This window comes from Drosophila obscura, unplaced genomic scaffold (genome assembly GCF_018151105.1).
Source record: "Drosophila obscura isolate BZ-5 IFL unplaced genomic scaffold, ASM1815110v1 contig_46, whole genome shotgun sequence".
Taxonomy (NCBI): domain Eukaryota; kingdom Metazoa; phylum Arthropoda; class Insecta; order Diptera; family Drosophilidae; genus Drosophila; species Drosophila obscura.
Genome location: NW_024542835.1, coordinates 2256278 through 2283281, shown reverse-complemented (window position 1 = coordinate 2283281; position 27004 = coordinate 2256278). Strand labels below are relative to the sequence as shown.

The following is a 27004-nucleotide window of genomic DNA, read 5'->3' as shown; positions in this document are numbered from 1 at the left end:
TAGAAGCACGCTCTTTTTTTTTGTCAGATGATTGCCATTTCGGATCATGATCCCATTGCTTGGGCCACACATCTAGTTTGAGGAGACGACTCACCTTTGCATCCATTGTCCACCACATGATGTCGCTCCGCCAGACATTTGCTGCATTTGAGGCCCGTGACACCCTCCCGGCAGTAGCACTGACCCGTCTCCGAATCGCAGCCCTCGGCCCGGATTCCGTCCGGGTTGCAGTTGCAGGCCTGGCAGCTGCTGTTGGGATACATCGCGGGATTGCCGAAGTAGCCGGGATGGCAGCGCTCGCACAACCTGCCCGTGTAGCCGGGCTTGCAGACGCAACTCACTTCGCCGTCCCAGACATTGCAGCCGCGGGCAAAGTTGCGATTGGTTTCGGGGCACGGACAGGCCTGGCAGCCGTGCGGGGAGTTGGGATCGCCATAGAAGCCCTCGGCACATTGCTGGCAATGATCGCCGCCACTGTTCGCCCGACAGTTCTAGATGGCGACAGATATTAGACATTGGAAAAGGATTCATTTGTGTTGTCTTCCTTTACCTGACAGAAGCCCGACTCCTTGTCACAGTCGCTGCTGCGTCCGTTGCAATGGCAGGGAGCCGCCCGTCCAATCAGGTCCTCAATGAAGACACTGTCCACGTCGCTGGTGTTGCGCCAACGATAGAAGGACCGTCCAGGGTCCTGACAGGAGAGACCATCAAAGCGCTTGGGACACTTGCAGCGCTCCACTCCCTTGGCTATGAGGTTGGTGGAGCCCTCCACAAAGATGGCCGCATCCATGTGGACATTCTGAAGGCTAAGCAAGAGAGAGAAGAACTAGAGACGTATCCAATGGGAGGCTGGACCCCAGGACTTACACAACTTCCTGGAAATCTGCAAAGGCAAAGGCTCGGATGAAAATGTGGCGAATGTTTTGGAGCGCAGCCATGAGAGTGCCCCGATCCACGGCCTGATTATTGTGGTGATACTTCCAAAGGGACTCGTGGAGCGGCACGCGATGCGTCACATTCAGGGAGTACTCGAACTCCTCGTACTCGTAGAAGTCCAACAGCAGCTTGGAGTGGGCGTGCAGCTGCACCAGCGGATACTGGGACAGGACCTTTCGCTCGAGGGGAGTGTGCGCTCCCTCGGTGATGAGGGAGAAGTACAGATAGCCCCCGTAGCTGCTGGTGCGATCCCCGTAGAACTGAGGAGGCAACTGGAAGTACAGCGGATGGTAGAACTGCCCGTAGGCACCGATGGAGACATTGCCCGTCGATCGCGGCACCAGGCTAAGGTCGTTCATGCGCTGAATCTCCGCATCCTCGCGATGGAAGACGGTACCCTCCATCTGGACCACCACAATGTACTCGTACTCGCCGCTCGGCACGTGCTGGGGCCGTATCTGCTGGACACTGAGGTTCCGCGACTCGGACATGCGTATGTGGCCCCAGGATAGGTCGCTCTGCTGGCACTCGCCGGAGCGACCGAAGCAGAAGCAGCGCGTGCATCCCTCCGGATTGAGGGCGGACAGCCCGAAAGTGCTCTGCATGCAGGTGTCGCACTTGAGACCCACCACGAGACTCTTGCACGGACACTGGCCGTTCGAGTCGCAGGCAATCAAGCCATCCGAGCGGGTGAAGGAGCCGTCCGCATCGCAGCCGCAGCGCCTGCACTCCGGATAGCCAAAGTAGCCCGCGGCACAGGAGTCGCAGCTCCTGCCCGCATACCCCTCCCGGCACTGGCACTGTCCGTCTCCCGGAGCGCACAGCTGCCCAATGGAGCCGATGTGATCGCACTCGCACTCCCGACAGCCCAGGCGCGCCTGCCAGCCCCAGGTGCCGGGCACACACTGCCCACAGCCCAATCCCCGGGTGAACTTGGGGCAGATGCAGCGTCCGTTGTGGGAGTCGCACACCTGACCCTCCGCCGTGCACGCCGAGCAGCGCTGGCAGCCCTCGGTGCTGAAGCCGAAGAAGCCCTCGGTGCACTCATTGCAGTGCTGGCCACCCACGCCGATCTTGCAGTCGCACTGACCCGTCCACGGGTTGCACTCGTCACCCCGGGATCCGTGCGGGTCGCAGTGGCAGTCGTGACATCCCACGCCTTGCGTGAGGTTCCAGTGGCCCGCCCGGCACTTGTCGCAGCGTCTGCCCGTCACATTGGCCAGACAGGCGCATTGTCCGGATCGCTTATCACAGGCCGCGGACACGGAACCCACGCTGCTGCAGTGACATTCTGAAAGAGAAGAGAGGAAGGAAGATTAGTATTTGGGGGCGCTGGAATATACATAGAACAGATCTAGGACGCAAGGCCTTACTCCCAACTGGTACCCAAGGTACGAGTCAGCTCCAATAAATCGAATTTCTCGAGCTTTCCCCTTCTTGGGTTACTGGGCCACAAGCACCACCATTGTCAGTGGCAGCCAACTAACTGCACCTTAACAGCAACCAACTGCTGCCCCAGACCAACCAGACGACCCACCATCCCGCATCCCGCATCCCCCAGCCAGCAGGCAGTCATCCAGCCAGTTGGTTTGTGGGTTGCGCGTAGGCAGCACCTCGAAGCCCGCCCACATATGCATAGAGTTTCCTATTCGGGCGACAAACGACAAATGCGACGACGGCCCAAGTGGACGGCGGACGATAGACGATGGACACCAAAAAAAAAAAAACTGTGGGAGACAACGACAACGGAACAAGCCAGACAAGTCTCCACTCTCGTATGTGGACAAGGAGGAGGCACATACGAAAATAAATTCATTCATAAATCCGGTAAAACCAACGCAAAGCGCATACAAAATATATATATGTATGAATATGCATACGAGTATATGTAGAAAATGTTCAAAATTGATTGCACGATCTATAAAAAAAACTGAAAAATAGGCGAAAAATGCATGCAAAATTCGAAGAGAGTTGGGATCGGAAATAACGAAGTTTGAGTGCTCTAATAGGGATACTTTTTAAGGAATATCCTTAATACTTTATGGAAGGACAGGGAAGGCGTGACATGGCTTGTATAAGGGATATGTGATATATGTTTAAGTGGAAAAATAAAAGTCGATATATTAAATTGAGTGTGTAAGTGAAGTTTACACAAAGGGAAAGTTAAATAATTAATTGCAAGCAAGTTTTACTATTTAAAAAAAATGGAAAAATATCTTCAAGTAATCGCTAAAGATTTTATGTGCAATTTTATATTCATTGGGACTTCAGTCAAGGCAATAAACTCTCACTCGTCGATAGAGTATGCCAAATGGATGTACATATGAAATTATGAACAAGCATAGCACGCGACACGATGGGAGAGGTGATAGTGGTTCCACTCCGTCGCTGATGTCGTGGTCGATGGCGCTGGAGGGAGGGGGTATATGATGATGATGGGGGGGAGGAAGGAAGCTGCGCCTCGAGGCACTTGGCATGTTGCAGGGACCGGGACCTGACAAGACTTGCCCAGACTGCAGCACAGCTGTCAAGTGGTTGCCGGCGTTCGGAGATTTGCATTTCCATGAATGAAAGAGTCGGCAGAGAAAGGCTACAACTTCTTCAGACAACGGGCCACCAATAAAAAGTTCAATCACCGACGCCATTCAGATGTTTCGTCTGAGCAAATGATGTCATTAAAACGTACAATGAGTATCACGACTCTTCGCCTTCTGCCAATACATACAATATGTATATATGTATGTATCGTAAATCTTTTAAGATATATGTATATAACTAGTCTTAACTGTAGCTGTAGCTGTGGCTGGTGCTTTGCTTGGAAAAGCGTCTGTCATGCAACAGTTTGGGAGTCACTCGCACACCCACGGTCAACCGTCTGGTGCGTGGGCATGAATCTTTTGCATTTGACTGCTAGTCTCTCAATTTTTCGTTTATTGACAATTCCGTTTTGTTTGAATTTTTATTAATGAGCACGTTTTGTTTGTTTTCTGTTTTCCGTGCTTTATTTTGGCTCTTCGGCGCTATTTCGCTCCATCTAGTCCGTGGTCAGGGATCCCGTGTGTGTGGGCAGTCCTAAGTGTACTTCCGTTCGTTCAACGGTTCTCGTTTTGAATGTGCGTACAACCTGAAGGTTTCCCTGCCTTTGCATGGGCGAAAATTGCAGTTGATGGATTGCCTTTTGCCTTGTGGGCTGAAGTGTGCGTGCACTTAGATGTTAGGTTTCTGAATGGAAAGCAAGCCAATGAAGATCCAGAAATCAGTTGAAATTGCAATAGAGGCTTACCGCTGGTCAGCTCTGGGGAAATAATCAATCAAAGTGCCTCAAATTCAACATATGCCTTCAGTCTGGCCTTGGACCATGTCATTTGCACGGCACAACATGGCGTATACACAATGCGACTGCCAAGAGCCAACCTGACTGACATTTCCAAACGACCACCAAATCAAATGCAATGCAATAAATTAACAATAAAATACTAATATTTGTGAAAAGCAAAACCCATGAATTGACAGTTTAATTGCACAGTCGCTTGCGTTTGGCCCGCACCAAAGAATAGCAACAAAAAACAGCAGCGAATGGAAGAAATATGTTCGAATTCTTTGCTCACTTTAATTTGGAGCACGTGTTTTGTGGGCAACATAACTTTTGTTACTATCGACATGACAAAATATTGATTAAATGATTTATGTATTCGCTCACTGCGTACTCGGCCAACGCTGCGTATGCGCAATGCGAAATGCAGTTTGCCACGAAAAAATGCACCAACGCATGACAATCAATTATCGTAAATCTCAACTGAACAGAAGAAATACTTGTACAAAAAAATGTAAAGATAAATTATTGGTGAAATATGGGAAACATCAGATACTCTGCTACTAAACACATATGTATATGTACATATGTATTTTCATACTTTGCAAACAGCTGAAAAGCAGTTCAATTTGTATGTAATTGTGTTTGTTTATATCTAATTATTCTAAATAAACTCCTATAATATTCCATAGATAGTGTTAGACAGCTGATGCTGTCAGTCTCACATAGGGCATATGAATATATGTATACATTTTAGTAGCGATTGCTGTTCGATATTTCCACGAGTAATCAAGCGGCAATTAAGAGTCTGTAGGCAACCGCGATAACAATCTTGTGGCAACACGCTGGCTGACAGACGGCCGAAATAAATGAATCAATGAGTGAGTGAGTGAATGAGTGAGTGAGTGAGTGAGTGAATGAGTAAGTAGTGAGTGGGTCTGAACTGAGTGATTGACTCACTGACCGGCACTGCACGAACTTACTATATACTCACATACATACTCGAACATACATATGTACATAGGTTGACATCCGAACTGTCTGAAATGATGAATACGAGCACCAATGCAGTTGGTTGGGCATTTGGTAACAGCGGTTACTGTTGGCCATTGGCTCGTTAGCCGCCCACTGTTGACCCACATTTAAAGCCATTGAGGGAGAGCAGGAGAGAGTGGTAGAGGGAGTGGGAGCGGACCACCCGGCTGAAATCTGTCTCCTAACAGCCTCACGTAGCCAGCGTTCCAAATTTCGTTTTTCCTCCTTTTTTCTGCCTTAGTTAATTAACCCGTTTGCATAAATTTCGGCGCGGCCACCAGCGGAAGAAACAGCTAAATCTTGAACCAGTTCCAGTTCGCCTCGGTTCGCCTGCTCCTCCGCCTGGCTGTCGGGACGTTATTTATGCTTTCTTTGATCGAACCTGCCCCGGCACGTCATATCACTCGTAGTCGTAGCCATAGTCGTGGTCGCAGTCCCAATCTGCTCCCCGGTCGGCACTGCATCTCAATTGTTTTCGTGCCCCTCGTAAATTAATCGACTATTAAGCTGGCCAGGAAATTGCGTCTGACTCCTCGCCGGCTCCGTTCTGGCTCCTCCACTTACTCCTCCTAATGGCGGGGAGTATTTGAGAAAATAATAGAAAAATTAATTATAGCATTTTGTTTGCTATAATAAATGGTTCCCCGGTGTTTCGGTGTTGGTGTCGGTGTTGGATCAACGGCGCCCGATAAGTGGCGGCGTCTCTGAAAGTGGCCACATTAAGTCCGATCTTGTATGCAATTTATACATTTCAGTGCGGATTGAGTTGGCCCGATGAGGAAATCGTGTGTCAGATTATATCTGGAGGCCAGAGATTGGGGGAGAGTCTGATTATAATGTCAAAAAAATACGAGAGAATTGAAACAGAATCTGGACTAGAATAGGTCAATGGGGATACATAATCTCCATAAAGAAATAAGATCTTTGCTGGATATTTCTGATTAGTAGAGTGCGACGAAGTACAACGAACTACAACATATAGTTTTAAGGTATAGATCTGTTAAGAACCATTTCTGTACACATAACAGTTTACCCCAGCTACCTCCTACTCTTTTATTATCAATTCGCATCTAAACGACTCACGAAGGCTACATTTAAAGCCATACAAAGAAACTACCGACAAAATGAAAGACATTGAGAGAGACAAGAATAAAATCACTCAAGGCAAACACTTGCAAAGTGTTTGCGCAAATAATTTGCCAACATTATGAACAGAAGACTCTTCAAATGATGTGCCGAAAGCCGATTTGAGTCTCAGACTCAAAAACTAATGTGCATAAATTTGCACGCACAAAACTGTCAACAGAAAATTACACGAAATATGAAAAAGAACGAAAGAAAAAGTAACACCGAACCTGCATACACTAAAGACAATGAAGGAGGGTAACATTTAATGTAATCCTTCATAGAAATTGCCTTTGGAAACATATCAACTATACAACAAATAAACATTGAGAGATTGATATTTAATATATTCAAAATTATTGGTGTTAATTGTTGGGTAGTATTTCCGAACAGTACCCTATGTCAGGGTATAACAAAATGCCGCCAACGCTTCACACAAAAAAAAAACATAAAAAACAACAACAAAAAATCATAGTGTTTGAAATGGGGTGCGCCTGAAATTTGGCACGGAGATCGTTTTCCTAGCCATGCGAATGTGACATTTACAAAATGTTTTTCATATTTTTCATATTCCTTAGCGTGTACTCGTACCAACCAATCCAATCTATTTGGCCTGGGCCATGTAATTTATGTTTCCTGCCTCTGCGAAAATGTTTCCATTTTTCGGTTTGCAATTTAAGTAAAATATTTTCGTGGCCCGCTCATTAGTCAATGACAGGCAGAAAAGAGCGCGAAGTATTTTTGGCACATTTAAATGCAAATTAATGTGCCATTCATTAACGCCGGCTGCAATCCATCATGCGGGCCGTACAGTTTGACAAGAATTGGAAAAGGTCACAGCGCCTCAACTGCTGTTCGATTGCCACACCGAATCTCCATTCGCGTGGAGGAAAACCTCATGTGGGTAATACCAAAGTTTATGGCATGGAAAATTGTGCCCGCATCGGCAGAATCGAATTTGCATATGCGGATTAAATATGTATAGGAGGCATTTTACGGCCACACTTGCCACTTGTCTTAAGACCTCCCCATGGCCAAAACCCCGTGAAACTGCATTTCCAAGTGACTCCAAGTGCCAGACGGCAGGTCTAAAAATAAAATGCCATGAAATTGTGCGAGGAAAACTGAAAAATGGATACAAAATGGATACCATTCATATGCTCGATGGCTCGCCTGTCGCTAGATATGGCCGCATAAACTATATCATTTGGGATTTGGCCAGCAGAATTATGGGACCATAAGGATTAAGCCGTGAAGATGGATAAAAAAAAGCCATTAAACATCAATGATTATGGTTTCCCGATTTCCCGGAGCTCGTTTTGCCCTCGCACATCGTAAATGAAGCAGGGAACTGGTTGCATCTTTCTAACAACTTTCACACTCCAGATCTGCGGCTGCAGCTTCTCACGTATTTAGCCAAACTATCTCCACATGCCATAAAAACGTCAAATTGAATTTTATTTCAATTAACAAAACTATTCGACCCCCACACCACACTGATAGAAATAAAACCAGATACCCGTCCACCCGTACACTCAATGAATTTTGCACGCTATCGAAAATTGTTTCGTTTTTCAGATTGCTTTTTTTTTGCCGACAGCAATTTCAAATTGGGCGACCGAAAACTATTCCCACCGACTGTGGTGGGAGGGAGCCAGAGCCTGAGGAGGCAGTTGAATGCGGCTTAAATATTTGATAGCCGCTGCTTTTAAAATTGGAAATACATGTCGCTAATAAAGATAAGGATTGGCGGGGCGACTGTCCCTCCCTCGGACAGGGGTCCGCCCCTGCGAGGGTGGTTCAAATACGGGCCTTAAAAGTTAATTAAAAATGGCCAAAAGTGCGGCCCCGTTGTAATTAAAACTCAACTGCAATTAGGCAAAAACACATTAACGTGGCTGCATACACTTCTTTGGCTTACTGGCTTCTGAAGTAGGAGGAAACCTCTTTGTTAAAGTTGTGTAATTAAAAATTGTTTGCTCTTTTCGTTAGAGTATTCAAAAATTTCAATTTATTTGACTGCAATCTGAAGTGAGAGGTGTTTAAGTGAAAACAGTGAGAATTTTAACGATGGTCAGGAGGCAAAATATGAATATTGCAGTCAGAAATTAAAGGTTCAGGGGTAAAAGTTTTAAAAACTCGATTAAAAATAAAAAAAATAAACTTTTAATGGCTTTCCACTCGATTTCCATTTCCATTTTCCATTTTCCATTTTAAAATATTAAATCGATTCCAATCGGAAGAATGGTAAACATAAATATATTCTACACATAAACACTTAGCTGATCGATCATGGGAACGATTTATTTCCTATCAGAGAACTTTTTATTTTAGTTCTATGAAATTGTATTCAATATATTCTTTGAGAATTTTAGAAATCTCTTGTTGGTTTCCGAAGAGTAATATTTCTATGATTAAGTTTTATAAAAATAGAACATTAGATATGGGTAAAAAATACTCTAACTGATTGATCGACACATCTATGTATCTATATGGAATATTGTCTCTAGTGCGTCACAAGTTTACAGAGAGCGGATGGGCAATGGCCATGTGCTAGTTTTAGCTTGTTCTTCTTCAAAATGTATGTATGCCCTGTAAAGTCTAGGTCCCTGGGTCTGATCATATTATCCATTTCAAGGGTGTTTAATCGGCTCATAGAAACCCACTTTGTATCATTTGGCTTACTGTTCATATTTTGACATCATATGTCATGTAACAGTAACTGGCCCCAGTTTATGGTCGGTTTCGGTGTTGGTGTTGATGCTGATGTTGATGTTGGATGTTGTATCGCCGGCCTATGGATAGAAACACACATTACCTACACCCATGGGACACTCCCACATCGAGTGTTCGGCATCGCAGAGGCTGGGGCTGACATACAGGTAACTTTGCATGTCTCGGGTGTGCGAGCCGGCCGCCCCAGACAGCCCGGCAACGGCAACGGCAACGGCAATGGCAACCCAGAGCCCTGTCTCTCCGTCCGATCCAATCTGGAGACCCACAGACGTGAACACACCCATTGCCAAGAGCTGGGCAGGAGCAGGAGCAGCCGCAGCAGCAGCCGAAGGAGGCGAAGGCGAGGCGGAGGAGCAGTCAAGCGATCTCGACCAAGTGACAGGAAATGCAATTTGAGTGCGCTAAACTTTTGACTGCGTTTAGCTTTTGATAGGCGAAAGTACGAGTACACGGGTACTCGGGTCTATGTCTATGTCTATCGGGACTACATATGTACACACATGGGTGTTGGGTTCTCTATTTTGGTGGGTGTTGCCCCTCGGTGGGCGTAATCCAAGTGAAATATCTTTGATTTTAATTGGAATTGCTTAATTAAGCGGGAAAATTTGTTTCGAGGCATTAATAGCCGTTTATTTTGTGGGGGACATAAAGGTGACTGGGGACCAGAGACTGATGGAACCAAATTGGAAGTGAACATGTCAGTACTAATTGGAGCTTGAAATTGTTTCGGTACCACCATAGTTGCAGTTTCTATTGATTCTGCATGAACTCTCTATGAATTAAACTGGGCTGAAAAGGCAATTGATTCATTTCTCAATAAACTCTTTAATCTAAAAGAAGTCGGTATGCTGCCCAAAATGCTTTTGAGCCATTTAACATCTTAAATGTGCACAGAAACCCACATGAACCGAAAAAACTTCAAGGCACCTTTCGCTCCATTTCGATGGGAGCCATGCCGCAACATTTTCGCAAGCCGACAGTCCCCTCCTCCAGCAGTACCTTCAGCCTCCAGTCTGCCCTCCGACGACCATCAGTCAGTCCCATCCCCACTCGTCCAAATCCACAGAGTTAAGCACATGTTACGGGTATACATATGCCAACTTCTTTGCTGCTTCAACATCGGAGAGTCGCGACGGGAAAAAGTTGCCGTTTCATTTAAACTGCCGCTTCGTTGTTTACGCATCGGCACAAACAACAGCACAGACATACAGCGCACAAAGGTACAGACACAGATGCAGAGACGGAGAGACAGATACAGATACAGACACGGCAACGCCAGCAAAATCATTTGAAGTGCATAGATCAAAGTGACCGAGGAGGCGCCAGGGCAAGGGTGTTGTTATTATTGGATTTCTCTGTTTGTTGCTGACTTCGCTCTTGGCCCCAGGGGCAGGCCGGGTCCCGGTTCCCGGTTCCGTTCGTAGGTCCATCGTCTCTGACCTCAGACAACCTGGCACACGTTGTGGGGGCTCTGTTTTCTGGGATGTGGACTCAAAGCAAAATTACCAAATAAATATGAAAACGTGACTCTGAGTCAGAGTGGGAGACGCAGTCGAAAGAAATACTTTACGGGCACATTCCTGAACCAGTTGAACCCCTGAAACTACTAGTATGTAAACTATAATACCTCAGATATCCCCCTTTCCCCTATAGATTGAAAAGTGAAATTTCCATGTGTCATATTATCAATTTTCTCTCTGATTAACCTCAATCCCCATTCGAGACCACAAATGATTGCTGCTAGGGTTTCGTGTTTCCGGTCTTTGGCCTCACATTTTGTGTTCGCTTTTAATTGGAAATGGATTTATTGTGTTTTCCATTTCTTTTGTCCACAAACTCGACACTCATTTCATATTTTACGCAATAAATCACTCAACAATGTGTTGAATTTTTCATTTTCTGTTGTTGCAACAGGCTTCAGCAACACCTTCAAAAACGGCTGCACAGATATTTATGATAGTCTTTGCCGTTGCAAAATTAATGCTTAATTTAAGCGTCAGAAAAATAATTTGCCTGCATTTTTTGGCTCTCCGCACTCCCATGCCAGGGAGGCCCGAAACGGGTTCCACATAATCAGATTTAATGAAAATTGAATAATAAATATTATCAGGCGAGCAGGCGAGAAGAAAAAGATTGCTGAAAATTGCCGCAATATTTTGTCTTAATGGTTTCTAACACCCAGAAGCTGGCTACCAACGAAGCCAAGAAAGGCAGCCAAACTCTTGCGGAACTAATATTTTCCTTTAAGTTATACGAGTAGATGAATACTTGCAGATAAATGGTATCTTCGATTGGAGGTATTTACGCTACACATGAACTGTGTATGAAACAAAATACTTGATGTTGTAGGAGGTTTTCAAATAGTGAAATTTTTCGTGATTTCTTGGTATTTTTTTTGGCATGTTTTGAGCATTTACGGATAAAGATAATCTTTGGATGATTTAATATTAATCTACCTGTGACAATGGTAGATTATTATATTTATTTTAGATCTGAGTATTTACAAAAACAACAACATATTAAGACAGAAATATTTAGTTCTGGAAATACGTATACTTATGTTCCCGACTTTCTCCATACTTTAAAAAAATGTAACGTAATCCTCAAACCATTGCAAAACAACAACACAATTCCACTTCCAAGTGCCACACACAGGCAGACAAATGTCTTTTATCCATAAGTATCAACAATCGAGTTCCGCTAACCTTACAGTTTCTGAGCCACTGCAGATTACTGTCAAACTGGGAAAATGGGCTCGGGCCACTCTGACTCTGGCAGTTGCATTTGTCATTCGGGCTCGTTTGTTTGCTTATTTGTTTATTCATTTGTTTGTTGTGTGGCTTTGTTTGCCCGTCCATTTGCTCCGCTTACATCAAGTTTGCCACAGTACGAGTATTTCTCTAGCTCTGGCTCAAGCTCTTCCCGGCCTCGGCCTCCCCATCAGAGGCTTTATTTTTCCTGTTTTTGTTGTTGGTTTTCGTTTTTTATTTTGTTTCTCTTTTTTTTTTTTGTGATTTTCGGTTTTGTGTGCAATTAGCGAGCGCATTGTTTGTTTGTTTTGGTGGCACGTTTCATTGTAATTAAAAAATCGCCGTTTTGCCCGAAACATGTTGTGTGCCCCGAGATTTGACTTGGCCTGTCTCTGGCACTCGGACTCGGACTGGAACGCCATGTATGTAGGTGTCTCCCCTGTCTTGCCGTCTCTATCTCTCCGTTTCTGTTTCTGTCTCGCGTCCCGTCCGCAGAGATCGGGGACACTGGAAATGTCAATATTTGCCGCTGCTTAACCAGTCGATGAATTCGGTCTCGGTTTATGGTTGTTCGTTGTTCGTTGTTCATGGCGTGCATTAATGTTAGTGGTAGCCAGCTCCATGGGATTTTCTTGTGGCCGGCTACCCCTGGAGGGGAGTTCTGGGTGTCTGGGTGTCTGGCTGCAAAAAAAACCACTGACCTAAAGAAAATGCACTGCAGGAGTGTGGGTCGATGATCTTCGTTGTGTGGGGAGAGTCATATGGCTCCATACATGTGTATTTGTCTCTTAATTGGTCGATATCTGCTCATTACATTGGCTCAGGACTGAATAAAATGCAACCGATATAAAGTTCCTAACACACTAATTGACCAACTTGATGAAGGGGCAACTCGAGCAATTACGACAGAAAAAGAGATTTACTTGAATGAAGTTACTAAGGATTTTTCCCAATCTTCATTGTGTTTCCAGCTTAATTGTGTCTTATGGCACATAAATAATGTGCTGATCTTTTTTGCCTCTGCCAAATGAATGAAAACTGAGATAATGTCAAATATTTTGAGTAATATTAAATCATTTGATTGATTAGCTTTAATCAAAGATTGGGCATTCACGAATTAAATTTTGGTTGCTTGAATGGATCATTCATCAACGAACCAAAGATTGATGAACCATCAAATCGGAACAATTTGCATAGTTTATTGGGGCCTGCATCCACTGTGACTCCAATCAGAGACTCCGATCCGATACTCTGTTGTGGCATTCCCTGGCCAAATGGAACAATCCCGGCGCTGCAGCGGTCCCACTCTCACAGATGGCAGAGAATGTCATCAGCGGCCCCCTGCTGGGCGCCACTTTACACACCAATAACCAAAAATGGCCTAAAGGCGACCACAACTGGCTCTCTCCCCCTCTTTTGCTACACATAATGCCGGGTTCGTGCTGGTTTGGGGCCATGTCTGAGAGGCTGTGCTCCCCGAAATGCTAATTGAGCGTCGGGCCGAGCTGCCAGGCGCCAAATGGGGTTCCAGTTCCAGGTCCAGGTCCAGCGCCAGGGACAATCTATCAATGTGCGGTAGCCTGGCCAAGAGCCTCTGCGTAATGTCTTCCTACTATACTCGTACTCGTACTCGTACCTAGTTTTTCTGCACTTTAATGTGTGTGTAATTTGATTTGCTTGCAAATTTGTTGACTGATTCGATTACATAAGCGAACTAAAGAGAAATCAGTGGGAAGAAAAAATCAATAAATTGCAACAGCAGCCGCCAAAAATATTGCGAGCAGGCAATTTATACATTTTCCCCGATTGATTTTTATTCACATTTTCAGCATCCAGCGGCATTTGCGAAGTTTATTTTTATTATTTTTATTCGAAACAGAGCAAGTTTCTGAACTATTTTCTTCTTCCATTTAGAGGCCTGTCAACCAATGCGAGACACAAACTTGCCTAATACTTGACCATTAAAACCACCACAGCCACAGCCACGAATAACCTCCAATCAAAATATTTGTGTACCCATTTGAATTATTGACACTTTGAGTTGATAAGGAAAATGTTTGACAACTTGTTGATCAATGTATGGAGATTTGGTAAAAGTGGAAATTTAATTGGATGTTGGGCAGGGATTGCTCAAGATTTAGATTCAGATTAGTATTGACTAATAAGTCTTATTAAAATTATATTTGCTCTGAATATTTTAATACTATGTTTTATTTTGGCTAATTATTAAATTATTGTCTTATTCAATCTCTTGTTTTCTATCTCTGAAATTTAATGGAATTGCGTATGCGTTTTGGGATAGCTTGAGCTTACGCTTACTCGTATAGTAAAACACCTCTCTGGCACCTTTCAAATTCCCCCGGTTACAGAAAAAGGAGTCGATTGCCCCGACCAATTAGGCAGGCTTTCTACGCGAGACGCCGCTGGGGGTAATTATTGCACTTGGACAAGGCGATGAAGGCGCCGGTGCCCGGTCTACGGTCCACGGTCCACGGTCCATCTAGGCATTCATTCAACCACATTAAATGCCATAAACTGCTGTGAATGCAATTTTTATTAGCGTAATTAACACCTTTTTCAGCCGGACAGATGCTCTTTTTTCTTTCTCTCTCAGGAGCAATGACAATTAAATGAATAAGGAATCGTGATTGCTATAGCTCTCCGCTTGGGAAGATTTGCTTACCGCGATGCCTTGGGCGCTGGGACGTGGTCGATCGCAGGGGAATGAAGTGCTGCTGTTGCGGATAGAGACGTACTCCTGGGCCTGCCAACAGGCCTGGCGGGCAGGGCGGTATTGGGCCCAGATTGCTGTAGAGCAGAAAGTTGCTGCTACCGGGCTGTATTACGAGATGTTGCTGCTGCTTCTGGGTAAGGTTACCCAGGAGATTGTGTTGCTGCTGCTGTTGCTGCTGTTGGTAGTAGCCTGGCACTATGGCAAAGCCATGTGGCTGTGGCTGTTGCTGTAGGTGTAAGCGCGGTGTAACTGCAACAATATGCTCATGTTGCTGTTGTTGCTTGTTCAGCTGCACTCCAGCCACATTTTGTTGCTCCTTCTGTTGGCTAACCTGCAGTCCTGCCACATAATGCTGTTGCTGTTGCTGCTGCTGAAAGCTCGAGTGCACACGCGAGTGATAGCTGAAGGGCTGCAACGGCTGTTGGGGTATCTTTGGCATCAATGTTGTAGCCGTGGCAGAAACAGTTGCCACTGTGGTTGTTCTTGTGGCATGTGTGGCATTCCGGGGATACAGATGTGGCCGGAACTTTCTCCTCCTAGTTATGGTCGAGTTTCGATTGGGTTGAGAGGGAAATTTCCGACGTAACTTTCGGCGTCCTGGGGTAATTGTTGTTGCTGCTGTAACCGAAGTGAATGCGGCTGCTCCTACCCCCAATCCTGTTCCCGTAGCAGTTGCTGTGGCAGTTGCTGTGGCTGTTGCACTGGCCGTGGCCGTTTGTATAATTTCATTGAATTTGCTGCTTATATTGATATTTACACTGCTATTTACACTGGTTTGCGCATGTTGCTGCAGCATGTTGCCCTGGGGCGAAGCAAGTTGCTGCTGCTGCTGCTGCTGCAACGTTTCTGCTATGCAGACTAGAAAGACGCATAAGTGCAGCAGCCACTTTGATGATGTATTTCGATGTGGCTTTGTGGCTGCTATCGTTTGTTTTTGTAATTTTCGTGGCCCTATTAACGCGTCTGTCATCTTGACAGTTCGTTTGTCAGACGCTGACATTTTCCGTTGCTTTTTTTGGTGGGTTTTGAGCGATTTTCCCGAACTACTTTTCAATTCTTGTGTCGCATTTTGTTTGTGGGTTTCACTGGCTCGAAAAACATGTTCTTTCTAAAGAAAAATTATTGTTGGGTTTTTTTGTTATTTATTGCGGGAGTGGAGACTTTTTCCTCTTGATAGTTGCAGCATTTTGGGGTAAGAAGAGGTTAACAATTCCTATTTTCTTCAACAATTCGGGTAATTTGTTTATAGAACAATATTCTAGCCCCATTTCTTTAATGAATCAACAAGTTGGCCAACAAAAAGCAAGACGAAAAAACAACATTTGACAATTCGTAAATAAACAAGGAATTATCTACGCCTTTGGTTCATTCACAGATCAGATGTATTTCGAGTAATGTGGGGTCTGTCTGCGAGCTAATTAGTGTAGTGTAGGCATACAAAATAGCAGAGTCGTAAGCAAATGTGTTACAATTGGTTGAGTTTCGGGCCTGTTTATTCAGCCCCGGGCACGCGGGTGGAGTTCATGCCCCAGTGGGAGATCCATGCCGAAATGGGTCGGGTCGGTTCCTTAAAGATGATCCAAAATACTAGATAAACAGGGAAGTATTAACCCAAACAATGTATGGCGGGACAGATGGCATAAATTTGCTGGGCAAATCCCATAAACTTGTTTTTGAAAACTTCATTATAAAGGGATCCGCTTGCTTGGGAATTGAAGCATCCGCTAGATAAAATAAATACGAGTATCTTCCAGGAAGCGCAGCTGCAAACAAATTCGCACACAGAACGACGGACACCGACGGAACGAGCCCCAAAAGTACAAGCGAAACGAACGAACGATCTCGAGAATCGCAGATACTCGTACATTCAAGTTTACTTGAATCGAACCAATCCAAAATCTGAAATCCGAAATCGTGATGTAATAAATATCAAAGCGAAATACATTTAAAAAAGTAAAGCTGTGAACAACAAAATACTTGGAGATTTGTTTGGAACGAGTATTGTTAGTCCATAAAAAGGCAATACATTCCCGTACGCCTATGACGCAAACGGTGATCGGGGCGATCCACTGATGAACGGAGCATCGTAAATAATCCAAAATCGTATCGACTGACAAATAGGCAAAATGGACAATCCGTAGAGTGAGCTGAGAGCAACCATATTCTATTCACTTTATGAGTGTATTCACAAGTGGAAAATTAGTTAAAAAAGAGCAACAAAATTTCAAATAAGTGAACGAGCGAGCTTTTGTTTTCCTTTGAAATTCGGCGGCTTTCGGTTATTTGATCTTTTTTCTCTTCTTTTGCCCAACAAACCCTGAAACACTGAAAAAAAGAGAAACATTTTTTCATAATTTTCGTTTTCTTTGGACATCTTCCGCTTTCTGTCTGTTCTGTCCGTCCGTTTCTCAGTCATTGTCAGTGTCTGGGTATTTTTATTTGCTTTGGCTCTTTTGTGGTCGTTGCTGTGGCTGTCCACCTTTTGAGACGCTCAAGAGGCTGCTTCTCCGGCTACCTAATTTAAATTTCTCACATTACAATTAAATTTGAAGAAAACTTGTCGGGGCATTCAAGAGATTCAAGAGATTCGCCCAGTGGACCACCGCTTCACCTGGCCGTTTACCTCTCGGTGTAACTGTGAGGGCCTGCCTCGGCATTCCCCATCTGACAGTTTAGGGCCAAATTAATGTAACATTTTTCGAGAAAATGTCAGAACTGTGTGCGTATATAATTATTTATTAAATTGGACCTAATTGAATGTGATGTGGGGGGACGGGAGACGGGACCCAACAGGTTTTGAAGGGGTGAGCAACGACTCTGGAATACTTTTGACATGGGTGGGTCCTTGGGTTGTAGACAAGCAGGGATGCATGGGTTACATGGGTTACATGTGTGAGAGAAAGTGTTCACTGCTCACTGAAAGCTCTGTTCAGATTATTTGGGATGATTATTTCTGCATGCCATTTATTTATTAATGTAACTTTTCGTAATCCACATCCATCAGTGATCAAAAGAACGCCAGAATATTTAAAATATCTTTGAAATCCTCATCTTCGTAGAAAAATGCACAAAGTTTGATTTCTTCATGAAATCATTAATTTGCTTAGATTGCCTACTTTCATCTATCCTTCAAATGCAATCAAGAATTTTTGTTTAGCCCAAAGATCAAGTGATTAAGGCATTTTCCCAACCTCTATCAATTTTGATTATTGCTACAAAGGCATTTGTTGATCTACCTCCAGATAGATCAAAGAAAATAAATCAGTTGATCGAAGAACTTCATTAGCTACCACCAACAGCATTAACCCCATTTCCATGGCCTCATTTTCGGTCCATACGAACCTTTCTCCAAGTCCCCCACTGAGTGGAGATACTCGTATGTCCTAGATCATTTCACTATCGAATCAGTTAGAGAGAAAACACACTGCCACAGCCACTGCCTCCCATTAAATGTAGCTCATCAACAACAAACCAAATAGGCTTCTTGAATGCTTCCTCATTTCGCTGCGCGCTAGTTGTAAAATATTAATGTTTTCATAAAGGAAATTTATGACGGCGCACTGGAACCTAATGTGTGTGCTGATCGGGCAGCCTACGACGCTCTACATCAAATCATTAACACAACTTCCAATTTACAGAGTATGAAACGAAATCGAAATCAAAATCGAAACTCGACAAACAATTCAATTGCAATTATGCAATAAAGATTGGAAAAGCCGAACCGAAAGAAACGAAACGAAACGAAACCATTTCTATATGCGAATCCACATGTGGCCGTGTCCAGTTGAGAGACTGATCAAACGGGTCAGCGGGTGGTTGCTCTGGTGGTGCACTGGAAGATATTCAAATACTTTATGGCAGTTTTCCTCTCTGCCCCCCCAAGCTTGCTTTCTACATTCGAATGATGAAGGCGTTAAGTGATGAGTTTCCCCCAGTTGTTCGGCTGCTGCTGGTGTGAATTGTGCACACTGGGAAATGTGCGAAATGTACAACAGTTTCTCTAAGTGGGTTACATTTAATGAAGCTGTGTATGTGTGTGTGTGTTTGTGTGTGCTGCAAGTGGTAAGAGTCGAAAATAAAGGTGCCCGCAGGTGGAGAATCTTAGTTGTCTTGAGGAGGATGCGGAATATTAGTTTCGGATAGCCATACAGATAGATTGGGGATAAGTTGAACTCTTAGGTAGAAAATATACATATATATGCCATGTAGATGCTTTCAAGATTGAATCCGGCAGAGTTTTAGGAAGGAGCCCAGCTCATTTTTCAGCAGAAGTCTTCCTTCTGAAGCTTCTGAGCTCAAACCCGGATAAAAACAGAAGCAAATCTGTCACATTCCATTACCGAAATTAGCTAAGCATCCAAATGGATGGAGTGGCGGAAATTTGATATCTCATTCCGGATCCTGCAATCCCTCCTGCGACCTTCCTTCTCGAGAGTCAGTCAAGTGTGAGGACGAGCCGCCAGCTAATTACGTAGAATTGTCACATCTAATTAAAACAAATTCAAGCGGCTCGAGCGACACTCTCCAGACACGCATTGTCAAGATAAATGCGAAAAGGGGAATTCTCGTATTTTAGCCACAAACTGGCAGGCAGGACAGAGGCAAAAGACGTGTAAAAACGAGTTTGCAGCACACATTCCATTAAATTTCGGGCTTAGACTAAGAAAAATGAGGAAAATTGCACTGCAGATTGCAGTGGCAGTGGAAGTGGGGACAGGACAGGACAGGGACAGGAACCAGACAAGCCCAGTAGCTACGCATGCCTAGGCGTAAGAAAAATATAAGGAAAATAGTGAGGAGAATAATGAACCGACACAAGAAATGACTTAATCGCTGGCGGCTTGTTAACCCCGGCCTCAGGCGCGACTCTAGCGATGCAAGTGGGCAGAGTCTTGGGATACGGGTACGGGTACGGGTCTGGGTATGCGGTCTTTAAGTAGCTGCACAAATAAAGATTTACGGCAATTTACTTGAAGGCCTCAACCCATGACTGCTAGCCAATAATTTCCGAGGCCCCCAAATCGCGAATCGTTTGCAGATTATATGTCTGACTTGGCTTGCAGAGCGCGGCGGTGAAGTGAAGACTGTCTATGGAAGGATGTAGGGGACCACCGTCAGTGCCTTTGAGGAATTGCATAATTATAGCATTTTCCAGCCGCCCAGTGACTGCTTCATCCACATTCACGTCGGCTGGCCTAGGCTCCATCTAATTTGCTTAACATTCTCCATGCCCCTGCCATAAAGACATCGATTGTTTGCATATAGTCTGGGGAATACTCTGGGAAAATATGTATAAGCTGGGGTTCTGTGTGGGTCCCTGAAGAGTGTACTCTAAGAATCAGAATAAGGTACGGAGTGGATTTCCCTAACTGAATATTTCCAAATTTGAACCACTTGGTTCTCTGTTTCTATTGAATATTAAGTACAGGTTTGAATTTATTTATCCGTGTCCAGAGTATTTGATTTTCATCATCAGAAAGACAGATTTTCTCTGGCTTGTTTTTTCCGTTTTCTACCCCAAGGCTGGCACCGTTTAAGAGTCTCTGTCTCCGTCTCCGTCTCCGGCAGACCAGACAGAAGAGAAGGCAATATTTGTACATTGTAACTGCATGATATTGATCTTGATTGTCAAGATCGCACACAGCTTGCTCGGGGAGCCAGCTCTAAGACTGGCTGACTCCGTCTAGTCGGGAGTTCAAGCAAGCAAGTTGCATTGTTTAACTTTGACTTTGACTTTGTGTCAGTTTATGCCTCTTTGGATAACAATCAGAGATCGTGGCTGCCTCTCGCTCTCGCTCTCGCTGCGAGTGTGTTTGTGTGTCATTTGATTAATCGTGTGTGTCGTGGGCCATGGGAAAAGGAAAAGGGCTACCTTACCCTTACCCTTACCAGCTTCAGAGTGTGTGGAGCGTAGAAAGTGGCACTCATATGCATATGAATCAGTCTGACCAGCCCAACCAACCGACCAAGTCCATCTCCTCCTCTCCGCACTTGTACTGCTTGACTTGCACTCTTGTCTCGGCTGACTGAGCCGATCCCATCCGATCCACAGCTGTAGACTTTCAAACTAAAATCTTCCCGATCTGGTTGTGGTCCAAGCACTTGAACAAACAATTCAGAATAAGAATCCCAAATGATCTTTGCGAGTGACAAATTCAAGATGACCCGACTGATCAGCAATTAAGATTTATGTGCCTGGCCCAGCATTTGTGGGAGGTCCTCTGATCGATTCGAGTGTGATATGATCGCGGAATTTTAAGCGATGGCTTGTATTGGAATACACAGAACATCGACTTGGGATCTGCAGTACATCAGGAGTACATCAATTCAGCTGTGGGTTCAGCAAGGAAGAATTGTTGCAAACAATGGCTTTGATGATTATGTAGTTAGGTGAGGTCAAAGTCCATTCAATATTTTAATGACCCTCTCCCATCGTACTTGTTGCCATATTCCACAGTTTGTTTTATTTATTTGGGTGTCCGTTTAGGCGGACAGAGCGAGGCCCAATGATCATTGATCATCACTCAACTCATGATCACAGTCGCGATACGATCACATTTATGATCGTTTTTCCCGCAGAACGAAATCATAGGGTAGTCAAACTTCGAACTCCCGCAGGCTTCTCTCTACTCTGCGTTTGGTATGCCAATTTGGGCTGTTCTTTTCTGTGGTTCTGTGGTTCGTTTGTGGTTTCTCTCTGGAGTTTTTGCTTGATCTTTGATCTACAATTTGAAACGCCGAGCCAGAGTTTTGCAGGGCGGCCGTTAGATCGAAACCGATGCGATCTTTTACTTAGGGAGTTAGAACTTGTTTTTTTTTTTCGAGCGGCACAACAAACTGACTGAGAGATGGGATCGGGACTGGGCCTGAGACTGGGACTGGGACTACGTAGGAAAACAATGGCCAGGCGCCGCTTTCAAGTTCAATGCGATGCGAAACGATGACGACGACGATGAGGATGACGACTATTCTCCAGATCGATCGGGAAGCGGGCCTAATTGGGTCAGCCGGTCTGCCTGGATACAGAGCCATTTAATTGGATTACCGCCTTTTGATTATGTTTCTCTGTCCCTCTGTCTCTCTCCGTTTCAGTTAACTTTTTGGCAACACGCGCCTGTTCGTCAGAGTTGAGTCATCATTGAGTGATCGTAAATAAAACTGGGCGTGAGTTTTGCAATTATAGACCCCAGACCTAGACTCATTTGAATGCGCTATTGGTCGAGGGCCAACCTCTATTTGTAGAAGGCACATACACGAATTCCTCGCTTATCGGAGAGCAAACATTGTGAGGTCTTCTCACTGCCTATCTTACTCTGTCGCTGGCAGTGTGAAATGTAATTCTTCTAATGGAAAAACTCATCTTGTAAGTCGCTGGTGTCTTGTAAATGTTATCTGCGACTTGGGCAAACAGAGTGCCAGAGTGTCAGAGACAAAAGGCAACTACTGTACAGATTTCCGGGGAAAGAAGAGCAGACCCGTACCCGTTCCCAAACCCAACCCCAAACCCAAGCCAAAGGGGGCCAGCTGCAGCTCAGCTGCATGGCATGGCATGGCATGGCTCCAGGTTGCAACTCTATTAGCATTCCCAGAACCAGAAACAAGAAAGTCGGAGCTCATCGGCTCATCCCATAAATCTGTTGGCTGCCTAGCACTGCAGACCATTAATCATCATGATGTCCAGCTCCAATCATCACTTGCTAGTCCAGCGGCTACCACTAAATGGACCTCTTGGGCGTCTGCTAATGAGTTATGGGGCTCTACGGCTCTGTGGCTTTGCGCAATCATTTCGGCTATTAGCAGTCCACTCACTGATTTTGTACTTTTAATTAGGCAGCTTTTATTGGAGGCGTCTATTCGGAGGGCAGGAGGCTGGACCCATGGAAAGCCATCTGCTGGTAATTACATATGTAAATCCACATGGGCAGAGGCGTCTTATGTAAAGCGATGGGCCCCTGGGCAGCCACAAATCACTGCCTTGAACCTTCAAGCCAAATAAAACCCCACAAAACGAGACACTTAAAGGGCACTTTAAAGTTTAAAGGTTTAGTTGGAAAAATAATTTGAGTTCGTATTTTTTCTACAAAAAAATTCAAAGTCAAAGAGGCTTGGAAATCTACAAAAATGTATTATTTAAAGTTGGTCAGCAAATTGTTGCCTGTTGAATTATCAGATTATTTTTGCCCACAAATATTGCAACTATCAAGAATAATTTTGTTGTAAACATTTAATTTTGGGAATATTTTCTCACACTACTAAGTCGTTTTTTTTTTTTCAGATATTTCACATGCTGATTTTTTCACTGTCACACGAACAAACTAAATATATTTGTTTTGTGGATAACAAACACCTTTCTTTACTTCGAAATACACATTCTGTAATCAAATAGTGGGCGTGTCAAGATCGAGTAGATCTCGCGCTGAGATCAGCGACCAGCGATCATCAAATCAATTTTCTCTCTTTGCATTGCAAATTTTTCGTTATCAACATTGGTAGATCGACGACGACGAGGACTACGCGCCACGATCGCGTTGCACAAATCAACATAATTGCCCCCGACTCGACTTCGACTCTGACTGCGACTCCAAGTGGAATGGAGCGCCGAAGCGCCGTCACGTAGCGTCCGCGGCGCGTGCGTCGCAAATCAAGTGCAAAAATAGATCAATCAAGCAATCAATCCAACCAATGGCTCTCGAGTCCCCGTGGCAAATGAAAAGGTTTTTGTCGGCGGTTCTGCTTCCCGTACGTGCGACGCGAACCGGGGAAATCAATCGAAATTCGCCCAAATCAATGTCGACATTTTATTGCTGATACGATTCTTGCATTGCATTTCCTCAGAACTGCATACCACACAGAAAACACAACACAATAAGAAGAAATATGCTTTTTCTCCTCTCTGGCCTGCCGCCTTTCGTTTATTTCTGCACTCGACTTCGACAGTTTCCCACACAAGCCCGTTATACGATCGCGATCGCGAGCGATTTCCATGAATCCAGCCGCCTCGTCTCGTTGCAACTGAACTGGCTGCCAGTGCCAACTAACTTGGGGCCGGCCCCACAACCACTTGCAACATGTTCGAAGCGGGATCACTTTGGGCCCCAACGCTGTCCAACCTGGCGCTGGTATCATTGTGTTTGTGGATGAAGCAACATTTGTTGCGGTTCTTTCTTACGCACTACTTTTGATTGGGTTTGATTTTTGATGTCAGGTGCTTTATTGTTGTCTTTATCCTGAAGTGCAGAATGGTTAAACCACCACTTCAAAATCTGGGCATAATATTTTGGCGCATGCTTCATGATTTATCAAAAGTTTCTCAGAACTCATGGCATTTTTTTACACATTTATTTGGCATATACTGGTAGGAAGATTAATAATTCAGAGTATTCAGAATTCAGTGTTATTTTCAAGAATTTTTCTATTCCATTCCTTTTGGGAAAAGAGAATAATCATACATAGTACCAAGAAGTCAGTGAAGTCGCCAATATCGAATCCACATATTAATCCTAAGGGAAGGAAGTATATGTGCATTTTGCATGTGCATTTTAAGGTAAAGGTACGGACAATAGTATTAATTATATTAGTGCCAGATTCAGTGCGCTTTAAAACACCAAAAATACAAATTTTAGTCCGAAAATTTCTACAAATTAGTACTTATACCCTCGGACGAAAAATAGTTTAGCTTGGACGCCCAAAATGATTGGCACGGCAGAAACCACGCCAGCCACGACAGTCCTGCCATAAGTAAACCCATGGTGGAGGATCAATGTTAATTGGCCTGTGTTTGGGTGTGCTGGAAAGTCGCAAATTAGTTTCATACAAACAAAAACAAACAGTAAATATTGAATTTTATGGGGACTTAAACGGGGATGGGGATATCTTCCAGCCGGACTACATTAAAACAATTTTCATGAAGATGGAAAAAATAAAAAAAATGATTTTCTTAGTTTATTAATTTTGATTTATTATGCACTGATATCGGTTCTTGTTGAGACATAGTAAGACTCTCTATTCTTTATAGGATTTTCAATCTAATATCAATGCACATATACATCATTCCCTGAGGAAGGGTATTCCACGGGAACAATTGGTTGGTATGCTAAAGACAGTATTTTTCGTAAGGAACTTTTTTAAGCCCCCACGTTTAATCTTTTATATATCATCTCAGCCTCATGCCGTACATCGCCCTCAAAATATGATGTCTGCACCTGCATCCCACCTAATTTCTTATCGTATGAGGCAGATCGCTGTTTCCCCCTCCGCGATGTGATGCAATGGAAAGAGAAAAGGAAAAGCAGAAGAATCTAAGGCTGTGGCTGCAAAACTCTAACAAGAAACCGACACAAGGAAAACATCTTGCAATTTTTCCATAATCAGCCAGTGAGGTGAGCCACAAATAGCTTTTGGGTTGTCTGCATATGGGCACCGCACCTTGCTACCAGCAGCGGTGGCTTAGCGGCTGCTACTCCGACTCCGACTGCGACTGCGACTCCGAGACCGAGACCAAGACTCATAGCAATCCGCGCCAGACATGGCCAGACTGGCGGGCAGTGAGATCTGGCCTACGACTGGCTGGGCCTTTTACACTTGGACGAAAGAAACATTCCATGTCACAGACGCAGTTATTTATGCGCTTCAGACGGTACAGAGTGGACAGACAGCCGGACTGCCGGACTGCCGGCAGTTTTGCTGACATTGTCACATGAACATGTCGCGTTAACCTTTCGTTCGCCAAAACCCAAAACAAGCAGCAGGGGGCCGGTCTATAGAGAGCTATGAGCTTTATGCATGTGAAATCTAACACAAAACTTATTATTCTTCTCTACGGACGCAACTGTCAATATTTTAATTGCCAAGACTCTGGGCAAAAAATATGCAGCCGGTTCGAGAGTCCCAGTCCGAGTCCGAGTCCGACTTCGAGTCGAGTCGAGTCGAGTCAGTCCGCTGCGTGTGTCCGCATTCTGTGCGCAGAGAGCAGCAGGAAAATTATTTCTCTTTCCTTTCTTCTCCTTCTCCGACTGGTGCTTGGATCTTCTGCTGGCTGGCGTTGGCTACTTTTTCCAATAAAGCAAATCGTCTTGCCAACGTGCCAGGCATTTTAAAAGCCGATCGATCCGAGCTGTTCGGCGGCTCCAAAGTGGTTCACATGTGGCCCGTTGAGTTTCGTAACCTTTTTGTCAGCAATTAGTTAGGCCAGTCTAAGTGAGCTATAAAAGTGTCAAAAGCAGAATGCATACCGAAATACCGAAAAACCCGCAGACCCGCTCTAAATTATGGCCCATAATCGACGAGTGTCGCATAATGAAAAGCTTGGGATTCAAATTTTCCGATTTCTATTCCATCGAATTGCTGCAGACAACGCAGAAAACTTAATTAGGCATGAACAAAATCACGTATGCACAATGCACCTACGAGGCAGACCCCACAGACAGGCACGGCACCCCCGAGACTGGGACTGCATTGTTAGGGTGGGGTGGTGGGGCCTTGTACGGTGCTTCCAGAAGTGGAAAGGGAATGGTAGCGGGCTATACATATGTATGTGTAGTACATGGCAACACGTGCTGAAGTGCAGACGAAAATAAAGCTCTTTGTAGATCTTATCGCCACCAAACCAAAATTACAATGGAAACAATTAAAATCCATAAGAAATGCCCATAAATAGGGACAAGGGACTGAGATCTGAAATCATTGCCATAGAATGGGTTGGTTTGGCTTGGTTTGGGTTGGTCTGGGTTGGTCTGGGTTGGGGGGATATTTCAAAGAAACAAGGTCATGTGTTGCATTCGAATACGTTTCAATAAAGTGGATCATGTATCTTAATATAGCGCTCTTTATGAGCAAAGTGGAATATACATTGGGGAAAATAAAAACTCATGGCAATCCAAAATCTATAATGATTGTCTATTAAAGGGCACTTGCAGGATTCCCCTGGGATTACATTTTTAAAAAAGAGTAACAAGTTTGTGTGTTTCATTAGGAAGAAGAAACCACTTAAGAGACTTTCTGTCGCCTTAGCATCTTGGCACCTCCTGGCACTTCTCTGGGCTGTGTCGTCAAAGTCAAACCCACGGGCCCACAAAATTCCTCTCCGACACTCTGACACTCGCATGCATAAGTATACGTACAGTAAGTCCCATAAGCCTCTAACACTAAAGAAACAATAAGTAAATGCAGAGATTTAAATCAGCCACAGATTTGTTGCGGACTCGCAGAAATGGTTAAAGAAAAGCCACAGAAAAAGAGGAAAACGAAGAGGAAAATGGAAAATGGAAAAAAATTTAGTTAGAAACAGGAAATCCTACACACCGATTTCTGAGCTGTGCAGCAAATTATCAAAACGCCAACATCTTTTTGACAAACTGCAAGCTGAGCCCCGTCCGG

The 27004-nt window shown here is 44.4% G+C and overlaps 1 protein-coding gene across 3 annotated transcripts in view; it reads right to left on the bottom strand.

Moving 5' to 3' along the window:
• The window catches only part of LOC111074722 (laminin subunit alpha-1), a 75330-nt gene that overhangs the window by 7871 nt on the left and 40455 nt on the right, over positions 1 to 27004 (bottom strand). For 2 of the 3 annotated variants that reach the window (XM_041595202.1, XM_041595201.1), the window contains exons 5-7: positions 868 to 2227; positions 551 to 806; positions 95 to 491 (exon numbers count right to left, since the gene is read on the bottom strand). In XM_041595202.1, the coding sequence (XP_041451136.1) occupies positions 95 to 491; positions 551 to 806; positions 868 to 2227 (2013 nt within the window). Of the gene's footprint in view, positions 1 to 94; positions 492 to 550; positions 807 to 867; positions 2228 to 14578; positions 15726 to 27004 lie in introns of those variants that run through there. The other variant, XM_041595203.1, reaches the window with a different exon arrangement.